The sequence below is a fragment of the Kogia breviceps genome, chromosome 14 (genome assembly GCF_026419965.1).
Source record: "Kogia breviceps isolate mKogBre1 chromosome 14, mKogBre1 haplotype 1, whole genome shotgun sequence".
NCBI classification, from domain to species: Eukaryota; Metazoa; Chordata; class Mammalia; order Artiodactyla; family Physeteridae; genus Kogia; species Kogia breviceps.
In genome coordinates, this window is record NC_081323.1 from 3,266,794 (window position 1) to 3,291,072 (window position 24,279).

A 24,279-nucleotide genomic window follows, 5' to 3' on the forward strand; every position below is an offset into this window, starting at 1 on the left:
AAGTGAAACCAGTGGCTCTGGGGAAGTAGGGTTTAATTTCTTTATTTTTAGTTTCCAAAAATCAATGGAATGCCCAGTGATCTCTTTCTGTAGCAGGGTATTTTAATGTTTATTTCCTTATGGTCTCTATCATTTGAAACCAAAGAACTGGAAAAGGAAAGGATAACTTTATCAAGGAAAAAAGAAAAAGTATACTTTTTACTTTCCAAAGCACTAACAATCTTTATCCCAACCATGTCTTGAGGCTCTGGGGTTTATAGACTTTTTCTACCAAAATCTCTTTTATGCTTAGATGAATCTGGCTTTTTGAGTTTGGGATTAAAGAGGGAGGAGGGATGGGAAGGAGACTTCCTACAGGTGGGGTCTCTGTACCAACCTGGGGTCTTTACATTAGAATTCTGAAAAAAAGACAAGTTGAGGTTCTACCATACCAATACTTAAGGCTGCAATGACCAAGTTTAAAATAAAATCTGACATCCATTAGCCCTCATTACCTTAACCTATTACCTTGTTATCACATCACCTTGTTTAAAATAGTAAACAGTTTTTCAGCAGATGAAATAGAAGATAGGTTTTTTTTTGTTGGTTTTTTTTTGCGGTACACGGACCTCTCACTGTTGTGGCCTCTCCCATTGCGGAGCACAGGCTCTGGACGTGCAGGCTCAGCGGCCACAGCTCACGGACCTAGCTGCTCCGCGGCATGTGGGAACTTCCCGGACTGGGGCACAAACCCAAGTCCCCTGCATCGGCAGGCGGACTCTCAACCACTGCACCACCAGGGAAGCCCAGAAGATAGGCTTTCTTGTCTTACCGTACAGTCATAGCTCCACAAGAGGCTGCTGCACATTTTAATTTGAATAGTTTATAATCTGAATCCAAATTAATAGTTTGATAGTGAAAAGAGTAACTAATGTAATTTTAAGATCTCTCTGTATTTCCTGTGCATAAAGAGAAGCATAACACTAATTATCAAATTTACAACCTTGCATTTATTTTCAAAGTGGAATTTTTTTTTAAATTTTTGGCTGTGTTGGGTCTTCGTTTCTGCGCGAGGGCTTTCTCCAGTTGCGGTGAGCAGGGGCCACTCTTCATCACGGTGTGCGGGCCTCTCACTGTCGCGGCCTCTCGTTGCGGAGCACAGGCTCCAGACGCGCAGGCTCAGTAGTTGTGGCTCACGGGCCCAGTTGCTCCACGGCATGTGGGATCCTCCCAGACCAGGGCTTAAACCCGTGTCCCCTGCATTGGCAGGCAGACTCTCAACCACTGTGCCACCAGGGAAGCCCCTCAAAGTGGATATTTTGATTCCATGTAAGTCTATTCAAAAACTTGATTAAGTTAGAGTCACTAATTCAGAATTTATAGGTGAGGTAAACTAAACCATGTGGAATGTTCGTGAGAGATGCAGGTTGTACACCCCTAATGCTGGCGCTGGAAATGTTGACCAAGAAAGAAAATGTGTTGGCCTCCAGAGATCCGGAGAGGGGCTGGGGAATGCGGGTGAAGGGTTCCACTTTTATATTTGCTTTAAGTTGAAGAAAATTAGTATTTTAATATATTAAAAAACAACCAAATTTTCAACATCCTCAAACATTTAAAACTACTTGAGCAAGAAGCCAGTTTCCCATGTGACAGTCCTTCTCAGTTAGACTGTGACTCACTCGGCTGGTGACTCTGGGCTTCACCTGCCTCATGTCTTAGGTGAGTCATAGCTGGAAGAGGTCAAGTTTCTCTGTTCTGTGTATCCACACACAATTCCGGGGAAGGCCGTCAGTGTTCCTGTGTCCTTAGAAGTGCAGTAATACCTTATGGCCACGAGGTGGCAGCTCCCAGCTCAATGTAAGCCGAAATGAAGAAAGTGATGGTGAGATAAAAGTTTCTTGATTAAAAGGAAGGTAAGGGTGAGAATTAATTATCTAGACTCTACATTCACACCTTGGGTGTTGAGGGGTGCCCAACCCACCTCAAGTTCTCAGTGTTTTTTATAATGATAAACGCATCCTGAGTGCATCTAAGCAAGGATTTTGTCTTGAATTATCCCTGCCAATCAGGGTTCCTGCAATTGCCAGGCACTCACTGAGTTTCATTTTCAGGGTTGTTAGTCAAGACAACTGAAACACGTTCATCTTCCATCTTTTCAGGGAAAAGCATGTTGCGTGGGAGGTTTCTACTGGCCCAGGAAGTGGTGAGTAGAGTCCTTAACTGAGAATAAAGAAGCAGTAGTTCATGACGTTCTAAAAAGAGACACCAACAGTTAGGACCAGACACCTCAGCATTCCCCCAAATGGCAGGACTGACCCTGTGGCCCGCAACCTGCACCACAGCCCAGTCTCCTGGTCCCAGCCCACCCACTGGTGAGGAGTCCAGGGGGGCGGCTGTCCGCTGGCTTCCTTGGGCCTCATCTGCAGTGAGAGCTGATCCCACCTTCCCTGCTGCAGATGGATGGGATGCTTTCTTTCCACTTCAGGAAATCAGTGAGTTGGATTTTTCCTGTGAATGGGACAGGAGCTTCCTGAGAATCACAGGTCAAGCACGAGGGTCACTGCAAGACGAGGCCCTGGTGTCCCATCCTGGCTTAGACTTCTGCTTGGACAGTGGCTGGCTGGCCGAGCCCTGTGCCCAGCTGAGATGAAGGGCCTTGTGGTGGCCAACAGGTCTCAGAGAAGGATAATGGAAAAGTGCCTATCACTTCGTCCGTTGAGTGTGGTGAGGAAACCGAATTTCCCCCGTGGGTCAAGTCAACATCGAAGAAGGGAAATGGTCATGTGTGAGCCTTCTTCCTGCCCCCGCAGTGGGATGCTGCTGGTCGGGAGGGGGAGGACACCTCATATGCGTAGAGGAGTCCAGAGTCGGACATTTGGACGCCTTCTCCACGGAGGTGAGACAACCTAAGCGACCACCTGGAAACAGAGAAGGAGGGAAGGAAGGTGTCCCAGTGGGACCCACAGCCATGCCCTCCTGTGCTGGTGGGAGCTAGAGAGAAGAGGGGAGAGTCTGTTTCTTCATAGTCAGGGGAAAAGCTTAACTTCTGAGAACAGTCTCCAAGGGACAAAACAAAGAACAACCCAAGGAAGGGCTGTGCTTCCAGAAATGGGGAAGTGGTTCCCACAAGCCCAGCCCTGCCTTATAGAATGATCACCTTTCAACAAAACATAAAACAACAACAGCCTGGAGCCTCTGGAGAGTGGCCAAAGGCACAGAAACTAAAGGGAGCCAGGCACCCGGAAAAGGATGGACAGATGGGCCGAGAGCCAGGTGCTCATGCAGGATCTGGGGACTGAGCATGTGGGTGTTCCCTGCACAGTTCTTTCAAATTTTCTGTATGTTCAAAATTTTTTACAATATTGGTGAAAAAAAATCATCAGAGTGAATTTGACTCCAGCGGTTAAAAAAAAAAAAAAAGAAAAAAAATCCAAGTTATTATTAAGTGTACTTTTACTCCAATGTCAATATCATGTATCTAGTTGTAGCCCAATATCTAATACATGTACAGGGGAACACATCTAATGTGTTAGATTTCATGCCAGAATAGAATAATTCATCACCTGTATTTCCTGATTTATTTTCAGTGACTCACAAAAGTTTGTCTCCTATATGGGTGCTTTGTAGTCACATAGGTTGATCAGAAGTGGTCCCTCATGTTTTAGTATTTTGAGTCCGCCACCAAGAGCTGGCCAGAAAATTTCCTTTGAGAGATTTTAATCTCTTGCCCCTGTTTGTTCAACTAATCATTGTAGATGAACAGTTGGGGGGAAATGCTGCCAAATACAGCAGATTGGAGCATTCTTCGCTTTTTGCAAGTATTCTCATAGTAGAATCACCAAGCTCTTTCTTCAGTTGTTTATGTATGTAAATGTTTTTATGCTTTTTTAGGGAAGAAGAAGGGAGATAAAGATTTGAGGCTATTTACTTTGTCTTCCCACATAAACTATCCTGTTGAGGTAAAAATATATATGCTTCTTTTTAAAATTAGAATATTTTCAGTTAAACTTGGTAGATCATTTATTTCATTATTGCAGAAGACCTGTTAGCAAAAAGCATTTCATTTCAGTATTTAGAAAATTGAACAACATAGGAAAAGGGCCAAGCCTTCCTTTTCTTTCTGTTTCCTTTATTAAGGTGGACATCCCCAGAGAGATGAGTTCAGAGGAAAACCTTGGTGACAGGAAGTGGTGACCCTACCAAACCTGGCCTAAACGTTGAATGAAGAACGTGAAAATGTCAGCTGGAGGCAGGGTGAGTTCTCTATACCTGGAGTTTAAAAACAGAAGAGTGTGGATGTAAGAAAAACATACTCAAGGTGGATGTGTTCTGAGAAACCTCCACTCCTTCACACCCACCGGTGGCACAGGTCATCAGAGCCATGAAGCATGCAGGTTAGTGTCCTGTTCTCTTTTTTTATTGAGGTATAGTTGATGTACAATATTAATAAGTTACAGGTGATTCACAATTTTTAAAGATTATATGCCATTTATAGTTATTATAAAATATTGGCTATATTCCCTACATGTATCCTTTTAGCTTATTTTATACATAACAGCTTGTACCTCTTAATTCCCTACCCTACATTACCCCTCTCCCCACTGCTAACCACTTGATTGTTCTCTATATCTGTGAGTCGGCTTCTTTTTTGTTATAGTCACTAGTTTGTTACATGTCTTAGATTCCACATGTAAGTGATATCATTCAGTATTTGTCTTTCTCTGTCTGACTTATTTCACTCAGCATAATGCCCTTCAGGTCCATCCATGTTGTTGCAAAGGGCAAAATTTCCTTCTTTTTGATGGCTGACTATTCTTGAGGTGAAGAGCCAGCTAAGTGCCTTTAAGCCCTGGAGAAAGTAGACAGAGGCAAGCAAAAGACTTTGTTAGTGGCCAAAGCATGAGAGGGGACTGGTCCAGCAGGTGAAATGCTGTCAAAGCAGCCACTTCAACCTTGCAGACTTTAAGTGCCATAAAGGCAGGTTTCTCAAACTTTAACCTCCAAAGATGTTGTTAAAACACAGACTCTGATTCTGGAAGCCAATGTTTACCTTTACCCTTGTGAGTGCCAACTTAAAAAAAAAAAAAAAAGCGCAATGTGAGAGTCCGTGAGTTAAGTTTTACTGGGGGCAAAATGAGGACTGCAGCCCGGGAGACAGCATCTCAGAGAGGTGGGGGGGAAGGTCAGTACAGATGTGATTCTGGTGAAGGGGGAGTGCGTGCAGTCAAACACATATCTTCTGCAGAAAGTTTCTGCTAGTCGCAAGGAGCAGGCGTCACCGTGAAGGATTTTAGTGCTTTTCTAGATAAGAGGAGATACAAGAAGTGGGCTCATAAAATCGGCTCCTGAAAATATCTAACTATCTGAAGACCTGTTCTGCCAGTTTTTCCCAGAGCAGAGAGTCCCTCGTCTCTGCTCTCCACCCTGAGCTCCTTTCAGGGGGTGTCAAAGGTCAGCAGCTGCAGCAGCACATGATTGAATCCTTGTAGAGGTGGATGGCAAGTGCCAATTTGTAGTTGACATGGGGAAGGAAGAATAACGTTCCCCCTACCCTCTAGCCTCTTGGCTGAGATCCCCTGTAATAAAAGACAGATTAACACGAGGAAAACCAACAGAGGTTGAATAACCCGTATGCTCCCTGTGTATACATGGGAGACACCCAGGAAAAGTGAGGAACTCCCCCAAATGGCCCAGCCGCCATAAATACCATCTCCAGCTGAAGACAAAAGATGTTGGATTTGGGAGAGCGAGTGAAAGGAAGTTGTCGGGAAAAGCACAGGAAACGAGAGTATAGTTGTTATGCAGGTTTAACTCCTGCCTTAATATAAGAGTTGATAAGACTGATAAGAATTTCTAGATTTAGTTCATCCTTCTCTTCCAGGTACAGAGAGGAAGACACCCTTACAGATGGAGAGTTCCCTTAACAATGTAAATGTCTTTTTACAAAAGGGTAACGTCTCGGTTTTCAAAGCCTCTCCAGTGTCTGCTGTTTCTCAAAACTGATCAGCCTAAAAATATCCTCATGCCAAAGAGGCATATTCTGTGGCGGCAAGTTCTGTCCCACTTCACCCTCTTAGGGTTCTTTTTGGCTGGGCCTGGCGGCTACACTGACGTGAGACACATCAACAGGAGAAAAGCACACCAATTTCTTTAACACGAGTCTTACAGGACCCAGGAGCCTTCATAAAGAATGAAGACTCAGAGAAATGGTGACACTAACTTGCTTTTTTTTTTTTTTTTTTGTGGTACGCGGGCCTCTCACTGTTGTGGCCTCTCCCGTTGCGGAGCACAGGCTCCGGACGCACAGGCCTGGCGGCCATGGCTCACGGGCTTAGTTGCTCCGCGGCATGTGGGATCCTCGCGGACCAGGGCACGAACCCGTGTCTCCTGCATCGGCAGGCGGATTCTCAACCACTGCGCCACCAGGGAAGCCCCTAACTTGCTTTTATATGAGGTTGAACAAAGTGGGCGATTGTCGAAAAGTGATTTACACGACGTGGAAGACCAGAGGAAGTTAAGAATCATTGGAACAAATGAAGTTTGTGTAGAGTTCTCTCGGTCTCAACTTCACATCCCTGACGATGAAAAACGTTACTTTCCTCCTGGTATAAGGAGCACATCTTTCATAGAGGAATTTAATTTCCTGCTTTTAAGAGAATGCAGAAAGGTAGGAGTGTTTTTCTTGTACCTGCTGTTTCTCAAGTGCCTTTAACTCGGAATCATCCAAATGCCAGAGCGACATGTTTTGGGGTGGTGTGTTCTGAACTCCTTCACCATTAGTGGGTCTGAAGTGGGGCTCACAGTACGAGGAGCAAGGCATAAAATTGTGCTGGCTGAACGGGATCGAGAGTTAAATATGCATCCTTAGCTTTCTCTAAAATATCATGCAAGCTGGGACAGTTATGTGTACGACTATCCCATTTAAAAAATTCCATATATATATATTTTCCAGTGTTATCACAGTTAATTCCTTAAATAGCAAATTGCTGAGGACAGAGATATACGATTGGTATTTTTTGAAACAGGGTCTCTCTGAAGATTTTTATAAACGAACGATTTGTGTTCCTTCATGGAGCATTGTTTCTATGCTATAAATAGTGTTTTATGATATCAAAGTCGTGATGCAAGGAGGCTTTTGGACTGAGGTGGTTTTAACCCCTTCTTCGCCAACCTAAGCAGACCAAACCCTACGCGGAATATTTCCTGCAAATGCCTCAAGAGCAGGAAAAACAACCCAATCACCAGCAGCCAATCAGGCTTTCCCAAATGGCACGACCACTTAAGCCACAGCCAATCAAATGATCTCCTTGCTTCTGCATCCTCTCTATGAAGCTTTCCGCCCTCAGCTCCTGGCTGGGAAGTAGTGCTCCTAACCTCTAAGGCTTTGGTGCTGCTCAGTTCGAATTGATTTTTCCTCAAATCCACCCTTAAATCTTTCAAAGAGCAAAGTCTTAATCTTCTTGTGTCTGAAATCAAACAGCGCTCTCCACTCCCCACGTCTTTTGGATGACAAGAAAAATGTCTCCATTTGGTCAGAAGGCATTCACAGAACCGATTCGGTGCTGCCCGAAAACGCTTAGTTGCCACCTCGTGGGTAAGAAAAGAGCCGATGGCATCCAAAGATAATCTACCATTTTCTGTACAAACAAATGATTTAAAACCTCCAGCATGGTTAACTTTCACATTATCACAAAAGTATTTGTAAACCCCGTTAAAAACAAGACAGCAGGCCCCAAATGAGTCGCTTATGCTAAAGCCCCACTTCACCACACCGAGACTTAGTAAGGGTTTCAGCTCTCCCCAAACGGAATCTTCAGCCGGTCTGTTGGAATAGCCTAGTTGGGGCTCGTCCTGTCTCCTGCCTGGTCGGCCCCTGCCATCCTGGCCCCTAAAGGAAGGCGACCTTGACACAACCAATCTGCTTCCTGCTGGTATAACTTTCTTGTCCGGCTCCCTTCTGCCTGTAGTTCCGATTTATACAGCCCCTCAGAGCTCTTTTCTAGCTGTTGGACTGGACGCTGCTGATTCATGAATCACAGAATGAAGTCCGTAAGAGTTACATTTACTCAGTCGACTTGCTTTTTTACACCCCCAAATTATGTTTTTTACCTGCCACTATTTGGTAGACTCAAAAGAGGGCAACTCGCTATGAGAGTGAGCTTAGAAAGGGGAGCAGAAAACCTTTCAGAATGCTTACGCCAGTGGCTGCTCACAACGGCCAGCTCCCAACCAGGGCTTCCTCCAAAAAGCACGGGCTCATTTCTGGACGTGCACGTTAACGTGCGATAGATTTCGATCACATGTTGTGTCAATCTTATTGAATTTCCACCTGCTTCCCTAACCACCTTTGGGGGTAAGAAAAGGAAGAGGGGCCCAAGAGAGGCACAGCCAGGGATGCTCCTCCGACGCACCTGGCACTGCTGCCAGGCGCACTGCTCAGTATTAAGAAAGGAACTGGAACAGAATTTCCCCCTCAAGCAGTGTTTTGAACTAATCAGAGAGAGAAATAAGACAGACTCTGAAATAAAACTGAATAAAAGGCAAATGAAAACCGTACCAGAAAAATCCAGGCAATATTTTTCTAGTGTTTAATTGATCTCAAGGAAGGAAAAAGTCCAGATTCACAAAAACCTATGTGTATTGTTTTATTATATACAAAACCAAGCATACAATAATTACACAGCAAATAACATGCTGAATATTTTCAGGCCATTTTGAATGGTGCTCTGTACATGTACATGAATAAGTAATAAATACTGCTTCTCTATTACCTTGAAATACAGTACCACCAAGAGTTTTATTTTATTTTATTTATTTATTTTTTTTCAGTACGAGGGCCTCTCACTGTTGCGGCCTCTCCCGTTGCGGAGCACAGGCTCCGGACGCACAGGCCCAGCGGCCACGGCTCACGGGCCCAGCCGCTCCGCGGCACGTGGGATCCTCCCGGACCGGGGCACGAACCCATGTCCCCTGCATCGGCAGGCGGACTCTCAACCGCTGCGCCATCAGGGAAGCCCAAGAGTTTTATATTTTTGAAAGAGGAAATAGATAATATTTAAACATGTAAGGTAGAAATTCTTCTTTCTGGAAACTAACCAAATAGACCTAAGAACCACTACTAATCAATGATATCCTCTCCCCCATCTTTTCTGTCATAGCCACCAATCCTACTCTATTCCAGTTAAGTTACAAACTAGTCATTAAAGATTTGAGAAATAGTCCCAACCTAAACAACTGTAGCTAATACTGATATATTTTTGTAATTCATTTTTGTTCTTTTTTACAACTTATTCCCCTGAATCTAAGCTTGAAGCAGTTCTTCTTACATTCTCTAAACTTTGGGGTTTTTTTTTTTTTGCTACCATTTATCTTATTTTATTGGATCATTTTAATTGGTTTAAATGCAACATGTATGTAAACAACTCCACAGAAATGAGAGGCACTTCTTAGAAATTCAATGACTCATGTCACAAGATTCAATGGCTTCGATTTGATGAACTGAATGAGCTCCTGACTCAGCTCTCCGATGTGGTCTGCTTGAATGGCAGGATCCTTATCTGCAGCATTTAGTGCATTAAGATATGTGCATCAGAAATCATAAAATTGTGCTTATGGTCCATAATGAACCTATATTCATTAGGAGCTCTGATCCAGTCACAATAATGTTGGCTAAAGTAAACTACCAACCCGAGGCAAAAAGGTAAACAAGCCAAGCCACTTTTTCACGCTTTTAAAACTGTCTTAACATGTGACATTATAGCTATCCCCCCAAATTAAGCAACCAACTTCAAGTCAAAGAGCTAGGAACAAGTGTAACATCCGAGGCGTTACCTCAACATTTCTTAATCAGCTCAGACATACACAAGGCCAGGAAAGGTAAACTACGTCACCCTCACCCTCCAGATCTCTGAGGGTACCTGCACAGGTGCATTACTGGTAGAGGCAGCAGCTCAGCATAAACCCTGTAGGATTAATATCAGGAGTATATATGTGTATATATATATGTGTGTAAATATATGTAATGTGCTTACAGAGATTTATCGACCCTGAATACTTCATAAAGAGCTGCATAAAAATCTAGCAGAGAAAGACTCATGCATTGGGTGCCGGCAGTGTATATAGGACTAACCCATCTGTACTCACAGGAGCAGGGCCGTCGAGGGACAGGTGGGGTGCTACTCAGGGACCACAGAAAGGAAAAGTAAGACTAGCACTATGTTTCCAAAACACTATACTTATACTGAGTACAAAAGTTATAGTATAATTGCGAACCATGGAAGTAATGCCTGCCAGATGTACATCGTTTGTTCATTTATAAAAATGCATAAGATTTTATTGTAAGCAGTGCTTTCTCCAGTAGGGTGGTGTGAGACAGAATATAAGAGGGACTCTGTAAATAAAGTCTTAGAAGAAAAAAATTTACCATAAAAATTTTTGTTGTTCAATACGATTAAAATCAGATTTTAAAATGGCGTCTTAATATTCAACTTTGGCCTATTATTTTAATTATTTATAAATGCATCTTGTCTTTACGTTAACTTAAACAGTGCCTTGGATGACACTGAGTTACTGGGTGAAAAGTCTGCGAGTTAGTAAATATTTTCGGATGAAAAGTGCCAAGTTTTTCATTTGTCCCAGAGGTGAGAAAAACATATACGTAGAAAAACAAATAGAATAATCGTTTGAAGGGATAAAATCAGCTACAGTCATTAAAACATACTGTATATGAAGAAGTAGTCGAGCAAAGGTTCTACAGCTATTCACCATAATATCAAGAGAAATCTGTCAGCACAACCATAGGGACAAGTAGATGTGACTTAACAGCAGTTAAATAAGAAGCATTTAGGGGAGTCAGGAAGCCGCAGGGCCAGGTGAGGAGGTTAACACATTCAGTAACTTTATCCATGGTCCGCCCTCCCACCCCCTGCTCCCAGCAAGATTATAAAGTCCTGCTCTTGCAGATGAAGACAGATCGTCATTCTGATGATTTTTCCCACGGCACCTCTTCAGAGAAGCCACACACGCCGGGGGATTCTGGTGCCAACTGTTTCATTCTTCCATCACGTGCTAACAGCCGTGCTTAGCCCCGCCGACGTCCCCTGGGACGAAGCCTGCACGCTGTTTTCACTTCAGCTTAGAGAATACAGAAACGGACTTCGCCACCACCTCTAAATTGAAAAGGCCTTGTTTTTTTTTTAAACCCATGTCAGGGAAAGTGTTTGAAAGCACTAGATTCCACTGTCTGGAAGGAGCAGGCAGCTTAGTGATAAATGACTTTGCTCATAATGGCTGCTCCGTGACTCGAGGAAGAGCCGAAGCTTCCCCAGGAGTGAGATGCCCGGACCTTCTGCTTGAATAGTTTAGGATGAGGATGCAGACAGCCCTGTTTCAGACATTCAGGATTCTACACCGTTTGAAGCGGTACGCACTAGTTTACATACGCTGAGGTTTCAGAAGTTTCGTCCACTCTTCCCTTGGAGAGCTGTCGTTTTATTTCTTTATACGGCACAGACCTTGGTCAATTTTTATCTGAAGGACTCTCATTTGCCTAAGACTGTCAGTGCAAAATATGGTTCCTGAAAGACACCCTTCTTTGTGGCTTTGGGTGGGCGTGGCTTGGGTGGGCGTGGCTTGGGTGGGCGTGGCGTGGACTCAAGAACCGCTCAGCCTCTTCAGTGTCAGTCATCCCAAAGTCTCTTAAAATTCACAGTATTGTAACTTCTGGAAGAGCTCTAATATGGAGGCACCTGCAGGTCCTCGCAATTCATCATCTCAGTTATGATTTGAATTTGTATGTGTTTTGTTTTACTCCATTTGTTTTGAGCTTTTTCTCGCTGGATATAGTGGCTCGAGCACAATTATTTGCGTTTCCCTTTTTCTTAAGACTTGCATGTGCTGGCGCCCCGGAGGCCTGGTAGGTGTCTGTGGGGTCCCCGATCACCGCTGGCTGCCTGGGAAAGCGAAGGTTCACGCTGCTCTCGATCTTAGGGTCGTCGCCGTCCCCGCGGGACAGATCCCAGTGCTGCAGCTTGGAGCTCTTGTTGGATTTCTTTTTTTTCTCCTCTGTCTGCACGTCCAGGGTTTGCTTCTGAGAACACAGTCTGCCGCTACTCAGCACATCGAGGGGCTTGGTGGAAGCCTCACACGTGTAACAGGACGGATGGACTTCTTCGCGGTGCACGTCTTTCTTTCGCGAAGGGCCTGACTTCGGAGGCCCTTCCTGCTGAGGCCTGGACAGAGCGTTGGCAATCAGCTTGCTTCTCCCAGGGCTTTTCAGAGCCCCCGAGGTCCCAGGGGCAGTGGGAGGCCTCGCCTTGGCCCCCTTTCCTTTCTCGCACTGGACAGTCTGGATCTGCAGCCACTCAAGCTGGACAAGCCTGTCGATGTACTTCCCCAGCAGCCCACCGGTTCTGGGCACGGCCTCTGTCCTGCGCTCAGAGTGCAGGAGCACGGCCATGTCCCGCAGGTCCCAGGAGTTACACGGGGCCGGGAGGAAGTCAGGGTAGCAGTATTCGGGCCGGGTGGGACCCTGCCCCGGGTGCAGATCGAAGTGAACCGCGTCGATCTCTTCGGCTCGAAGGTGAAGATCTGGAGGTGTGAGGGGAGAAGGCGGGATGGGGATTCTTTCTGAATCAGAGAGATCACTGGCACTGTCCTCCTCAGCATCTTCTTGGATAATTTTCATCGTCTGAAAGTCCAGAAACAACTTGTTCCCTGAGGACCCCCGACACCTGTAGCCAAGGGGACTCCTTTGGGGGTTTCCTTCCGGTGAAATGCTTTCCTTCAGTTTATCCTCAGTTGATTGGGGGACACATCCTCCAAGACTGCTTTTCAGCTGGGACGAGATGTGGGGGACTTGGGATTTACTCTGCCTTTTTCTTGAATTCTTTGGACGCTGTACTTTATTCCAAGAGGGGCCTGCATTCATATTGCTGCGAGAAATAAAGCTGCAATTCTTAGTCCATCTGACAAAGACTGGCCAGCCAATGATTGAACAAGGGAACCAAAAGAATCCCCTAGTGGTATATTTCAGCTATCGCAAGGCATTAGAAGATGTGAGGCCTCTAAACTCACAGAACAAGTTACAGGACAATTTTCCACTTGATACGCTACTTAGGAAACATCATAGTGCAGGTACCAGAGTAAATGCATGGATTCTATTTTACATCAAACATTAGCTTTTAAGAAAAACACTAACATATCATAAAGTGCTTATATTATCATTTTAAACATTAGTTTGGAAAACATTTCTCATAGGACGCTCAATCTGTTCTGTTAATAATGAGCAGTGTTTAATAACATGAAGTAAAATCCACAGCTTTCTTTTATATACCTATTTTCAATTAAATGTAAACAGGATGTAAAATACAAGTTTTACAGCACTTAATCACTGATAGGTTGTAATTCTGAGCCGACAAAAATCTTAAGGAAAAGTGTAGCATATACAACCTACACCTCAAACCAAAAGCTTATCAAAGTGTTTTCAAATAGAAAACACACTCAGAAAAACTGTTTAGAGGAATAGGAATAAACTCATACCTTTTAACACAATATGAATTTAAAAAATAGGTTTAATGCAATCCTTTGGATGGTGGGGAAGTAGATAGACATTGTGAATACCGTGTGCATTACTAGCATGGCAACTGATTCTTCCTCTAATTTATTCTGAGGCAGGATCTCATATCAGAGGTGAAAATATTTTCTTTTTGACTTATTTACCAAGAACGTAGCATTTTGCCAAGATGAATAATAATTCTCAGCAACATCAGTCTGGTGGGGTTAAAAAAATTGGGTGGTAAACATGCTTTGTGGAAACCTCAGAGGTTCATTTGTCTGGTTTACATTCGTCTGTGTTTCCACCACACTAAGCAATTACTTGAAAATGTGCCACTTCTTAACAAATAAACACGTTGGAGATTAAATCATTGCCAGTAGCATAACACGTGCTCAATAAATGTTGACAAAATGCATAAAGGAATTGCCATTATTTAGAACTCATAGCCCATATTGTTAAAACTTTCTTTTACCTGTAGCTGTCTGTGTGCATCCATAAAAGTGATCAGTATCCTTTTTCTATAAAAGGAACTAACATAGACAGATGATTAAGGGGTTTACCCAAACTTGTGGATTCTGCTAACAGGGCAAGAATTATGACCTCTGGAGTTTTTACAAACTAGTAATGTTTAAAATCATTTCTGCCAGACAAGAAATATAAGTATATATTTCCTATCAACAGACATATTTTTTCCCAACCACACATATCAATCTGGAGAACTGAGATAACGTGCCTTTTGCAAGATAAAGCAATTACATGAAAAACTATTTACCTGCTTTTCTGATAAGATTTATTCACCCTATTCCCTTTCTTGAAAAAGTCACACGGCTGATCATCATCTAGGGTTTGATGGACTGTCTAAAAAACAGACACGTAGTTAATAAATACCCTGAACACACACACACACGCAACAGGAAAAAAAACCCAGAACAAACCTATATAAGATTTTACTTCAAAGTTAACATCACCTTTGCTGTAGCGCTCGAAATATTCTTGCTCAGTCTGTTGGGAGATGATGGCAGCAGGGGAAGTAACTTCTTTATTCCTCTTCTATTTGGAAAGGACTCCTTACCACTGGAACTAGAAGCAACAGAACAGTGTCGGTAAGTGCTGACTGCAAACGGTCTTCTCACCAGTATTGTGTTGGTTTTCACTTGTTTGTTCTTAAATATTCAAATTGTATAGAAAAACTGGTGGAAGGATATTGCCTTCTATTTACGGTTTAATCTTTTTTACTTGCTTGTTTTTCCAGCGGATATTAGATACAAGATCACACTACTATAAATGGATTCCCTCTCTCTCTCTCTCTCTCTCTCCCCATACCCACACATACACACACACAAAATCTCCTTGGAAATAACATGCTGTGGAAATTTGTGGGGCTAATTAAGGTCGGGTGTTGCTCCAAAGTTCCCATGTCCATTCATTCATTCGTTCGTTCGTTCTTTCAACAAATACTTAACAGGAGTGCCTAGAAAACGGCAGGATTACACACATGCCCTGCTCTTGTGGAGCTTAAACTCTACTGTGGAGGCTCCCTTTCAAGTCTCCTGCCTTCACTATCACATCAATCCACGAAAAGGTTATCAGTATCTTCATACACATCACACGATGTTATCTCTGTGACATTTTGTTGATTTGTACCACCCAAGGTTGCTTTTCCCCCTCTTATTTTGAGTGGCCTACTAAAAGTGCCCCATTTGAACGTGAATATGTATTTCTTCCATAATATCCCCTGCCTCTGAAAAATGGAAGAGGTGGGATTATAGAAGATTTTTATTTCCTTCCTAAAACTTTGCTGTGTTATTTTTCAAAAGAAGCACGTGTGCCATTTTGGTCAGTGTACATACGATGGGAATAAAAAACACATGTGGGCTCTCACAATGAATGAATTATACCATAATCAACGGTTTGATTCGTTTTGGGCGTAGAAAACGTTCTTTACCAACCCTCCTCCAATTAGCCTGGTTTTATTGCTGCTTTGTCCCTCTGGACAGTAAGGAACCCTCTAGAACGCTCTCTAGAAAGTGCACTCCCATCTTCTCCCCTTCACCTGGCAAGCTTTACACCCTAGGCTGTGCCGTTTTCTGCACCAAGTTAGAGAGAGATGACAGCCTGCAGGGTCCCCAAGGACGCAGAAAACAAGCTCCGGTTTCCCTGACGGTTCCAGCTCCCATCGGGGCAAAGCTAGAAGTCTGAGATTCTGCCTCCAGAAATGCGTCCCAAGCACCAGAGGCTGCTTGCTTAAGGGCAACAGCATACGTCACCCCAGGGTATGAACTGTTACTCCCACATCTTCCTCTCCGGCGCAGCGCCACCAGACAGCCGCAGCCGCAGCCACGCCGCCCGCTCCCCACCCCCGGGAACGGTCCCGGGCGGCAAAGCATTGTGGGTGCCGTGGGGACAGGACGCTTCTCCTCTACGCAGCGAGGCTCCCTCGGTCTGGCCTAGGGTGCAGGCTGCAGTGCAAACGTCCAAAGAGCAGGCTATCCTCGAGGCTTAAAATCAGCCTGGGGACGAGCTCCTGGAAAGGCCGGGCTTTGCACGCCTCCCCCGCCCCCATTAACCCAGAAATCCGAGGACCAGCAGCATGCACGTTCCTGGTCCTCCGTTTGTGCAGACGCGGATCTATGATCGATCGGCGGGCTGGCCAGGCAGACGCGGACAGAGATTGATCAGACCTGTTTCGCGATCGCCGAGGACACGTGACGCGGCCGCCAGCCTTCCTTCCCGGGCCGGGGCGGGAGGCCGGACTGCGGCGCGCTGCTGTAGGCGCGGCGGCGGCGGCGCTCGGGCGGCAGGAGCCCGCGCGCGGGCCGCGTCACGAGGGGCGGGGCGGAGGCTCGCTGGGAAGTTGCACCGACAAGTTGCAGCTGTGTAAGTAACGCCAGGGCCCGGGGGTGGGAGCGGCCGCTGGGCGGACACCGCCTTCCCCCAGGCACCCGGGAGGAAGCAGAAGGCCGGCGCCACCCCCACGCTCCGCGGTGGCCCCGAAAAGCTTCCACGGGAGCAAGCACTCATCTCTTGAAATCAGCTTTTTTTTGCTGCCCAAAGCGAAAAACCCGGGCGAGGACTCGCGGGGCGAGAACTCGAAGGGCGAAGTGGCTGTCGAGGGGAGGGCGCAGCCGGCCCACTGGATCCCCTGCAGGCAGAGGTTCCGACGGACCCTCCCCAGGGGCTGCTGAGCACGGCCGGGGACACCGAGGGAGCGGACGCGGGATCGGAAGGCCGCCCCTCGTTTCCACTTCCCCATCGCCCGACAGCCGGCCAGGCCATGTCCAGAGGCCCGGGCTCCGCGGTCCTCCCCGCCGCCGGTTTCCGGAAGCCCGCCCCGCGGAGCCTCAGCTGCCTCTCGGACCTGGACGGCGGCGCGGCCCGGGAGTCGTGGCCCTGCAGGCCCCCTGGGAGCCCGGGCAGCGCGCCGCCGCCGCCGCCCGCGCCGTCCGGCTGCGACCCCTGCCTGCGGCCCATCATCCTGCGGCGGGCGCGCTCGCTGCCCAGCTCGCCCGAGCGCCGCCATAAGGGCGCGGGCGCGCCGGGCGCTGCGTGCCGGCCGGGCTGCAGCCGGCAGCACCGCGTGCGCTTCGCCGACGCTCTGGGCCTGGAGCTGGCGCAGGTCAAGGTGTTCAACGCGGGCGACGACCCGTCCGTGCCGCTGCACGTGCTGTCGCGGCTCTCCATCAACTCGGACCTGTGCTGCAGCAGCCAGGACCTGGAGTTCACCCTGCAGTGCCTGGTGCCCGACTTCCCGCCGCCCGTCGAGGCCCCTGACTTCGGCGAGCGCCTGGGGCGGCAGCTCGTGTGTCTGGAGCGCGTCACCTGCTCAGACCTGGGCATCAGCGGTACGGCGCGCGTGCGCAACCTGGCCTTCGAGAAACAGGTGGCGGTGCGCTACACGTTCTCGGACTGGCGCAGCGCGCACGAGGCGGTGGCGCGGTGGCGCGGGCCGGCGGGCACCGAGGGCGCCGAGGATGTCTTCACCTTCGGCTTCCCGGTGCCGCCCTTCCTGCTGGCGCTCGGCTCCCGCGTGCACTTTGCGCTGCGCTACCGCGTGGCCGGCGCCGAGTACTGGGACAACAACGACGGCCGCGACTACAGCCTCACGTGCCGCAACCATGCGCTGCACATGCCGCGCGGGGAGTGCGAGGAGAGCTGGATTCACTTCATCTGAGCCTCCGCGCTCAGGCCGCACCCCCGCTCACTTCCTGGCTGGGCTCTCGCATCTGGGCAGTGGCCCTTCCTCACACCCCATCCCCTAAACGAGGTCGTCTGACCTCACTTCCCCCTGTAAGGTGTGCTGGCATGGCCCGTCCTGTCTTCTACTTGCATTGTCTGTGTCACTTGGTCTAAAAAGTAACCTCAGGTGCCAGAAGGCCGAGCTGTGTCCTATGCTGGGGTGGGGTGCTGGGTGGGTAGACGCATGGGTGCGTTGGCCCCTCTGAAGAAGGCCCAGGCAGGTGGTTTTGGAAAGGCCTGCATCCTCCCTCTGGGAAACCCTGTGACTTTTGCGTGTGTCCTGACTGGGTCTCTGTGAATATAGCTGTTATTTATCATCATTGTGATGTTGGGACTTTTTACCCTTAGTGGATGCCTTCTTCGGAACATTCTGGATTTAATAAGCTAAAAAAGAAAAAAGTCATTTTGTGTGTTTGTGCCCATTGTAAACAGAATGTACAGTGTGACCCCCATTATGGTCCCCTGTGGCATTCCTGCCCTGGGACAAGAAAAACCTGAGATCACATTTGCTTGCCAATGTCTGTAGGCTTCTAACAGCCGGGAAACTATTAATAGGCAAGAAATTTATGCCTCATCCGGTCATCTTACAACCATTCCTGGGAGTTCAGGCTGCCCGGTTAGGCTGTGTGTCTCCTGCATCAGCAATTGCGAAGGAAGAAAATGCTTAAAACTTTTAACTAGCGAAAGAGCCCTTTCTGCAGTCTCTTTTCACACGTCATGTATTATTCTTGTACATGTTTGATAATTATGTATCTGCACTTTATCAGGCCATTCTGTTTAGATTTGAACTACCTAAATATTTAAAGAAAGTTTGCCTTAAGTTATTTCAGTTTTCAGGCAACTATGGAATTTCGGGCAACGATGCCCTTTGCGATTACCTTTTTGATGAATGAAGGTGACTCTCTTTATGTCTTAAGCGTCAAAGGTTTCAGCAGTCATCTTTCAGAAATCACGTTACCAAGTGGAACTAGCAGGTATTTTCAGCAACAGCCAGACGGAAGGAAAAACAATACACAAATATTTATACTATTTAAGTGTTTTAAACTGTATTTATATATGCCTGGTTTTATCAGCTCCCTGCCAACTTTGTTCTTTGTGCCTTCAGATAGAACAGTTTAACCTCGTCTGGACTTGTTTCCCAACTTTAAAATGTTAAATGCTGTTTTTTTTTTTTTTTTTAATCTCCAAGAAGTCAAGGCCATTGTCCCCTGCAGAGTGCCACAAGAACTTAAAACCTCAGTGAGGGGCTGGCGATTGTTTTTGGTGCTGAGTGGTGGTCTGACAGCAGGTGCTAGCACTGAGGTGTGAAAACCGGTCTCCAACTTGGGAAGCTGGTTTCTGAGACAGCTGGAACCAGTGTAATCAATTTTGTGATAGCTGTCACCAATGCACTGACTCTAAATTTTTGAATGCTTGTTGCCATTTGTCAAATAAGTATGTAAAGGACGCGTTTTACCTTTTAACCAATTTCTTTTTTATAATTGCAACTGTTGTTTTTAAAATTCCATCAACAGGGATGGCTTTCTTTGGTTCCTTCTGACCTAAGAATATGGAACTTTGATTTAAAATATTGTGACTTGGGCTTCCCTGGTGGCGCAGTGATTGAGAATCCACCTGCCGATACAGGGGACACGGGTTCGTGCCCCGGTCCCGGAAGATCCCACATGCCGCGGAGCGGCTGGGCCCGTGAGCCGTGGCCGCTGAGCCTGCGCATCCGGAGCCTGTGCTCCGCAACGGGAGAGGCCGCAACAGTGAGAGGCCCGCGTACCACAAAAAAATATATATATATATATAGTGACTAAATTGAACAATCGTTGGCTGTTAGCACTGTGTACACCATTGACACACAGAGGGAGAGAAGCCTGGTTGCATTTCCTGCTATTTGACAAACTGTCCAGTTAATTCAGCAAGCCTGTGAGGGCCTCAGCTGCTATGCCCAGCCCAGCGTGCAAGGCAGTTGTCCACAGCACTCAGGCATGAGCTAGAGCTGGCAAATGTATTGCTATGTAAAGGCATGTAGAGAATCTTATAATCCATATGAAGGTCACTTACCAAAAAGGTTCTGGTCACGGAATATGAAGCAAATGTTATATCTTTAATATTAAGAGAATCTCCATGTGGCTTTGAAGAAAGATCAACGTTTAAAAGATTTTAAGGCTTAAATATACCTGTCTAGTTAATAAAGAAGTTTTGGAACAGCTTAAGGAGACTTTCAGGCCTGAAAACACAGTCATGTGGCCCAGATGTTCAAATTTTGTTGTGGATTGTGCAATTCTTGGGTTGTCTTCCCAAACATATTTTAATACCTGCCATTTAAGGTGTCTTCACCTAAGCCTAAATATTAAAGTATATGTGCACAAGTTGTTAGTTGAAGTGTGTTTTTCTTGTGGTCTAATTACTGTGAAACAAGGCTTTAGAAGCATGCTGATTGTCATTTCACACATGTCTTATCCTTCCTAAAATGCTGTCACATTTAGGATCTTGGCTAGATAAGTAAATAAATGCATTGTATGATGGCACCTCAACTTCAGTAGCACAGCTGGTTGAGAAACCGAAATACACCCTTTTATGCCAGGTCAGTATTACATGTGAAGAGAGCTCTAGTGGGACATAAGGGATGGGACAGTTACTGTACTTCCTTAGTGCTTACTGAAGCCTGTGTATGGAATAATTAGTGTGTACCTGCCTTCCTCCCCAGCACCCCGATCGTGACTCTCACTCAATTACAAAGCTTTGATCACAGGACAAGGAAACTAACACTTATTGTGTCCTCTCTTATTTGCTTGCCTAAAATGTTAGGTGCTGTATGTATTTGATTTCATTTAATTCTGAAAATTGCACTACCTGGTAGATCATTTCCCCATTTTCTCAGCTGAAATGAATGAAGCTCAGGGAGGTTTAAGGCACTCACCTAGAGCCCCACAGCTGGTAACTAGCAAAGCTAGCATTCAAACCCACGCCAAAGCCCAACCTCTCTCTGCCCTGTGATAAGATGTACCCAGTAAGAGCTTGTTAAATTTAATTGAAAGCCTATTCAGATTATGAGTGATAAGATTTTCCATCTGACATCATAATCTAAAAACCTATTTAAAAAATTCAAATGAGGTTAAGTAAAATGATTTTTTTCTTCCATGCGCTAGTCTACTGATGTTTCTGAAACAATCCTTGGGCTTTCTGAACACATGAAACAAAAGGGCTCTGACATGTTTCTTCTCTCTACTAAAAAGTGGCAAGGTGAGAAATCACTAACTTAAGTTTTTGTGCTTGTCTGCTGTAACCATTTCTGAGTTGCTTGCACAGTTTACACCACAGCATCCATTGCTTTTATCATTTAAACTGATACTTTAAATTGAAACATTCTAAAAAGCCTGGGAATACACTGTTGATGAGTCCCCTCAGTGCCGAGCCTAGATGGCCTCAGCGCTCTGTGCCCCAGGGGTCTGGGGTTCAGGCTAACGAGAGGGCAGTCACTCGCAGCCCCCGCTTCTAGGAAACCCTGACTGGGGTGGGGCGGGGCCGGAACGTAAGGCAGGGGGGGTGGAGCGCGGCCGTCAGCGGGAACAGGCCCGGAGTGGTTCCGCTGCCCTCTGCTGGCCCGCAGCGTGGGCCTGTATCAGGGCAGTCTGACCATCGTGTCCCCGCGGGTTCGCCTGGTGTCACTGCGGCCCCTTCCAGCCTTCGCAGGTGGCTGTCGGGAGCCCTGGAGTCTTCTTGAGCCGCCGGCACTTCCAGCCCTCCAGGTTCAAGTCCTGCGAGCAGAGGAGGGACACTGTCGCCTTCTCTCGCGGCGCGTCCGTACAGGGAGGGCTTTGCGGCGCGGCCGCCGGCCGAGGGGGGTCAGGGGTCAGTGTCAGGGCGCGGCCGGCCCACTTACCTGAGGCCCTGAGCCTTGCCCATCTCAGTGCCCCTGGTTCCGGCCTCGGGCGGCGCTTGCGCTGGTGTGAGGGGCGGGTCCTGGCAGGCCGGCGGCGCTGATTGGACGCGGTGCCAACCGCACGCGACACCGATTGGACGGGCACTTCCCGCCTTCCCTCGGCTGCGTGAGGCGCCGTGGCGATCGCTTAGGCGTGGAGACGCGGCGCTGGGCGGCAGCGGCAGCGGGACTCCACGCAGCGGGACTCCACGCGGAGGCCTACTCCGGCCGGCAGGTTGAGCTGGGAGCCAGGGAGGACTTCCCTGACGGCGGGGTGCGCGAGGGGAGCTGCGGCGTCGGCTGGGCCTCAGGGGGCGGGCGAGCGAGCGAGCGAGCGAGCGGTCTCCGGACAGTTGAGGCGAGCCGTTGAGGAAACGGCCGGGGCGGCGGCGCCGCCGGGGCTGAGGGGGGCCGACTCCGGCGAGGCGTCCGATGGGCGGTGCGGGCCTCGCGCCGACGGATCTCGGGGCGTGTGGTCGTGAGGGGCCGACGGCGGGTGTCCAGGGCCGGGGTGGGGTTGGGGGGGTCGGGGGGAGCGCGGATCCGCTGGTCGGGGGATGACCGAGGACGCGAGCAGTGGCCGGAATCATGAAATTGAGGGCGACGCGGGTGGAGACGCGGCGGGCCGGGGCTTCCGGAGCGGGCGCAGAACCCACAGCTTAGCGTCGGAAACGATGTAACAGAGCCCAGGTGTGTGTGTGGGGGGGGGGGGGGCGGGGAGGGGTTAGCAGCTGGCCTCGCGGTGGCCTGTGCTCTCCGCTTTCGGGAGAGCCAAGTGCGCACACGTGTTTCCCCTCTCGCCGCCGCCCCTCCTCCCGGGCCCCTGCCCCGCAGCCTTTTGCCGCGAGCGCGTTCTCCCTGGTCCTCCTTTCCGGGGGGAGCCACATGTCCTGATGTCCCGGGTCGCAGAAGGAGGATGAAATGGGTCTGTGCGCTGGGTGTCGTGGGTGATGCCACTACAGGTGTGGTGAAGTAGCTTGTGGTTACCGTTTAGTGGTGACGGGAGAAGGTGGTGGTTCCTCCCCGGCTCGCGGGCAGCCTCCGGCGTCGCAGTCCGAACTGTTGGACGTCTGCTCCGGTGGCGCAGAGGGCTTTGCTGCATTCATTCGTTCAGCTTTGGGGAAAGAATGCATGCCTGTGTCAAGTTGTTGGGTGTTTTTTAAACCTTCCTCCTTCCATCCGCCGGCGCGTGCACATTCATCTTGTCCCAAGGTCTGTGTTGCCTGTAAGGAAACCAGAGCGCCAAGCCCGCTTAGTTGACCCCACCCCCGCCTCAGACTGGTCTTGAAAAAGTATAATTCTGTGCTGGGTCTCGCAGGTCGCTCTGTTGTTGCTTGTGCTCGCTCGTGCATAGCGCTTCATAAAGGTATTTTTAATTGTTTACTCAGGGCGGTGGAAAGATGAGTGTGTCGTTTACGTTTCCCTCATCCCTCAGGCCTTAGCCTCACCTCTCAGGTGCAGATGTTTGTCATGTATCATGGATGGTACCCAGTTTGGGGCTCTGTTAGAGCCAGTATGCATTCAGCCTTGGAAGGAAGGGAGGAGTCGCTGGATCGTTTAGCTCAGTTTTTCTTACTTAAAACAAACTCTGCCTGGGTAGACATTAATTAATTTTCCTTCCCCTTGACGGACTTCTTGCACAAAAGTAGACTAGGAACTAAGCCGTCTTGTGAGCCTTGTGTGTCTCTTGGCCATAAGTAATTCCTCTGGGCTGTGTGTCATGTCTCAGAGTAACCTTGTAAATGACATGGCAAATTCACACTCAGGTTGCTGTAGCTGTGATGCAGGAAAGCATTCCGCCATAGGCAGGCCCGCCCCAACAGTTGCTGACCCTAGGGAAAGAGTACAGACAGAGGCCCCTGAAATATTTTAAGTGCTTAAACTTTTTTTTTTTTTTTTTTGGTATGCGGGCCTCTCACTGTTGTGGCCTCTCCCGTTGCGGAGCACAGGCTCCGGACGCGCAGGCCCAGCGGTCACGGCTCACGGGCCCAGCCGCCCCGCGGCATGTGGGATCTTCCCGGACCAGGGCACGAACCCGTGTCTCCTGCATCGGCAGGCGGATTCTCAACCACTGCGCCACCAGGAAAGCCCCAAGTGCTTAAACTTTTCAGTCGAGTTTTCAAGTGGTGCAATAAAGTCTTCAGTTTCACACAGATACCTTCATCGTAACGAAATAGAAAAGTTTGTGTGAAGCTATTATTTTTATGACTGAGTGTTGGCAAAATATCAAAGATAAATGAACACATTTATTATGGATATTTGATGATGGACTGCCGAATTTTGGATAAGTAATAATGACCTATATAAGTCATAAATTAGTACACATTTCATAAACTTCTTTTCATTTTAGCAAAATCAGTAAATATAGTCAAAATTTTTACTTATTTTGTGTTGTATTGACAGTATGATTTAAGGATTAAAACAACATGTAATTTTGTTCAAAATATACTAATTTGAGTATACTTTCACCAGAAACATGAAATAAGTGTAAAAAATAAAAAGGTAGTTGCTTTCATATTTTCTGAAATACTAAATTTTTCTTAAAATTAAGGTAGATACAAATTACTAACGAACATTAAATAAAATTCTTCTGATA

General features: G+C 47.5%; 2 protein-coding genes across 2 annotated transcripts; one reads left to right on the forward strand and one right to left on the reverse strand.

Moving 5' to 3' along the window:
- Window positions 1-8,601: 8,601 nt before the first annotated feature.
- Window positions 8,602-16,341, reverse strand: FAM217B (family with sequence similarity 217 member B). The gene is made up of 4 exons (XM_059036861.2): window positions 16,216-16,341; window positions 14,503-14,614; window positions 14,307-14,392; window positions 8,602-12,911 (listed from the first exon to the last, which is right to left on the reverse strand). The coding sequence occupies exon 4, from the start codon at window positions 12,905-12,907 to the stop codon at window positions 11,756-11,758; it is 1,152 nt and encodes a 383-aa protein (XP_058892844.1). The 5' UTR covers window positions 12,908-12,911; window positions 14,307-14,392; window positions 14,503-14,614; window positions 16,216-16,341; the 3' UTR covers window positions 8,602-11,755.
- Window positions 16,342-16,568: 227 nt separating this feature from the next.
- On the forward strand, window positions 16,569-20,130 carry PPP1R3D (protein phosphatase 1 regulatory subunit 3D). Its single transcript, XM_059036859.2, has one exon. It carries the CDS (start codon window positions 16,809-16,811, stop codon window positions 17,703-17,705), a length of 897 nt encoding a protein of 298 aa, XP_058892842.1. The 5' UTR covers window positions 16,569-16,808; the 3' UTR covers window positions 17,706-20,130.
- Window positions 20,131-24,279: the final 4,149 nt, after the last annotated feature.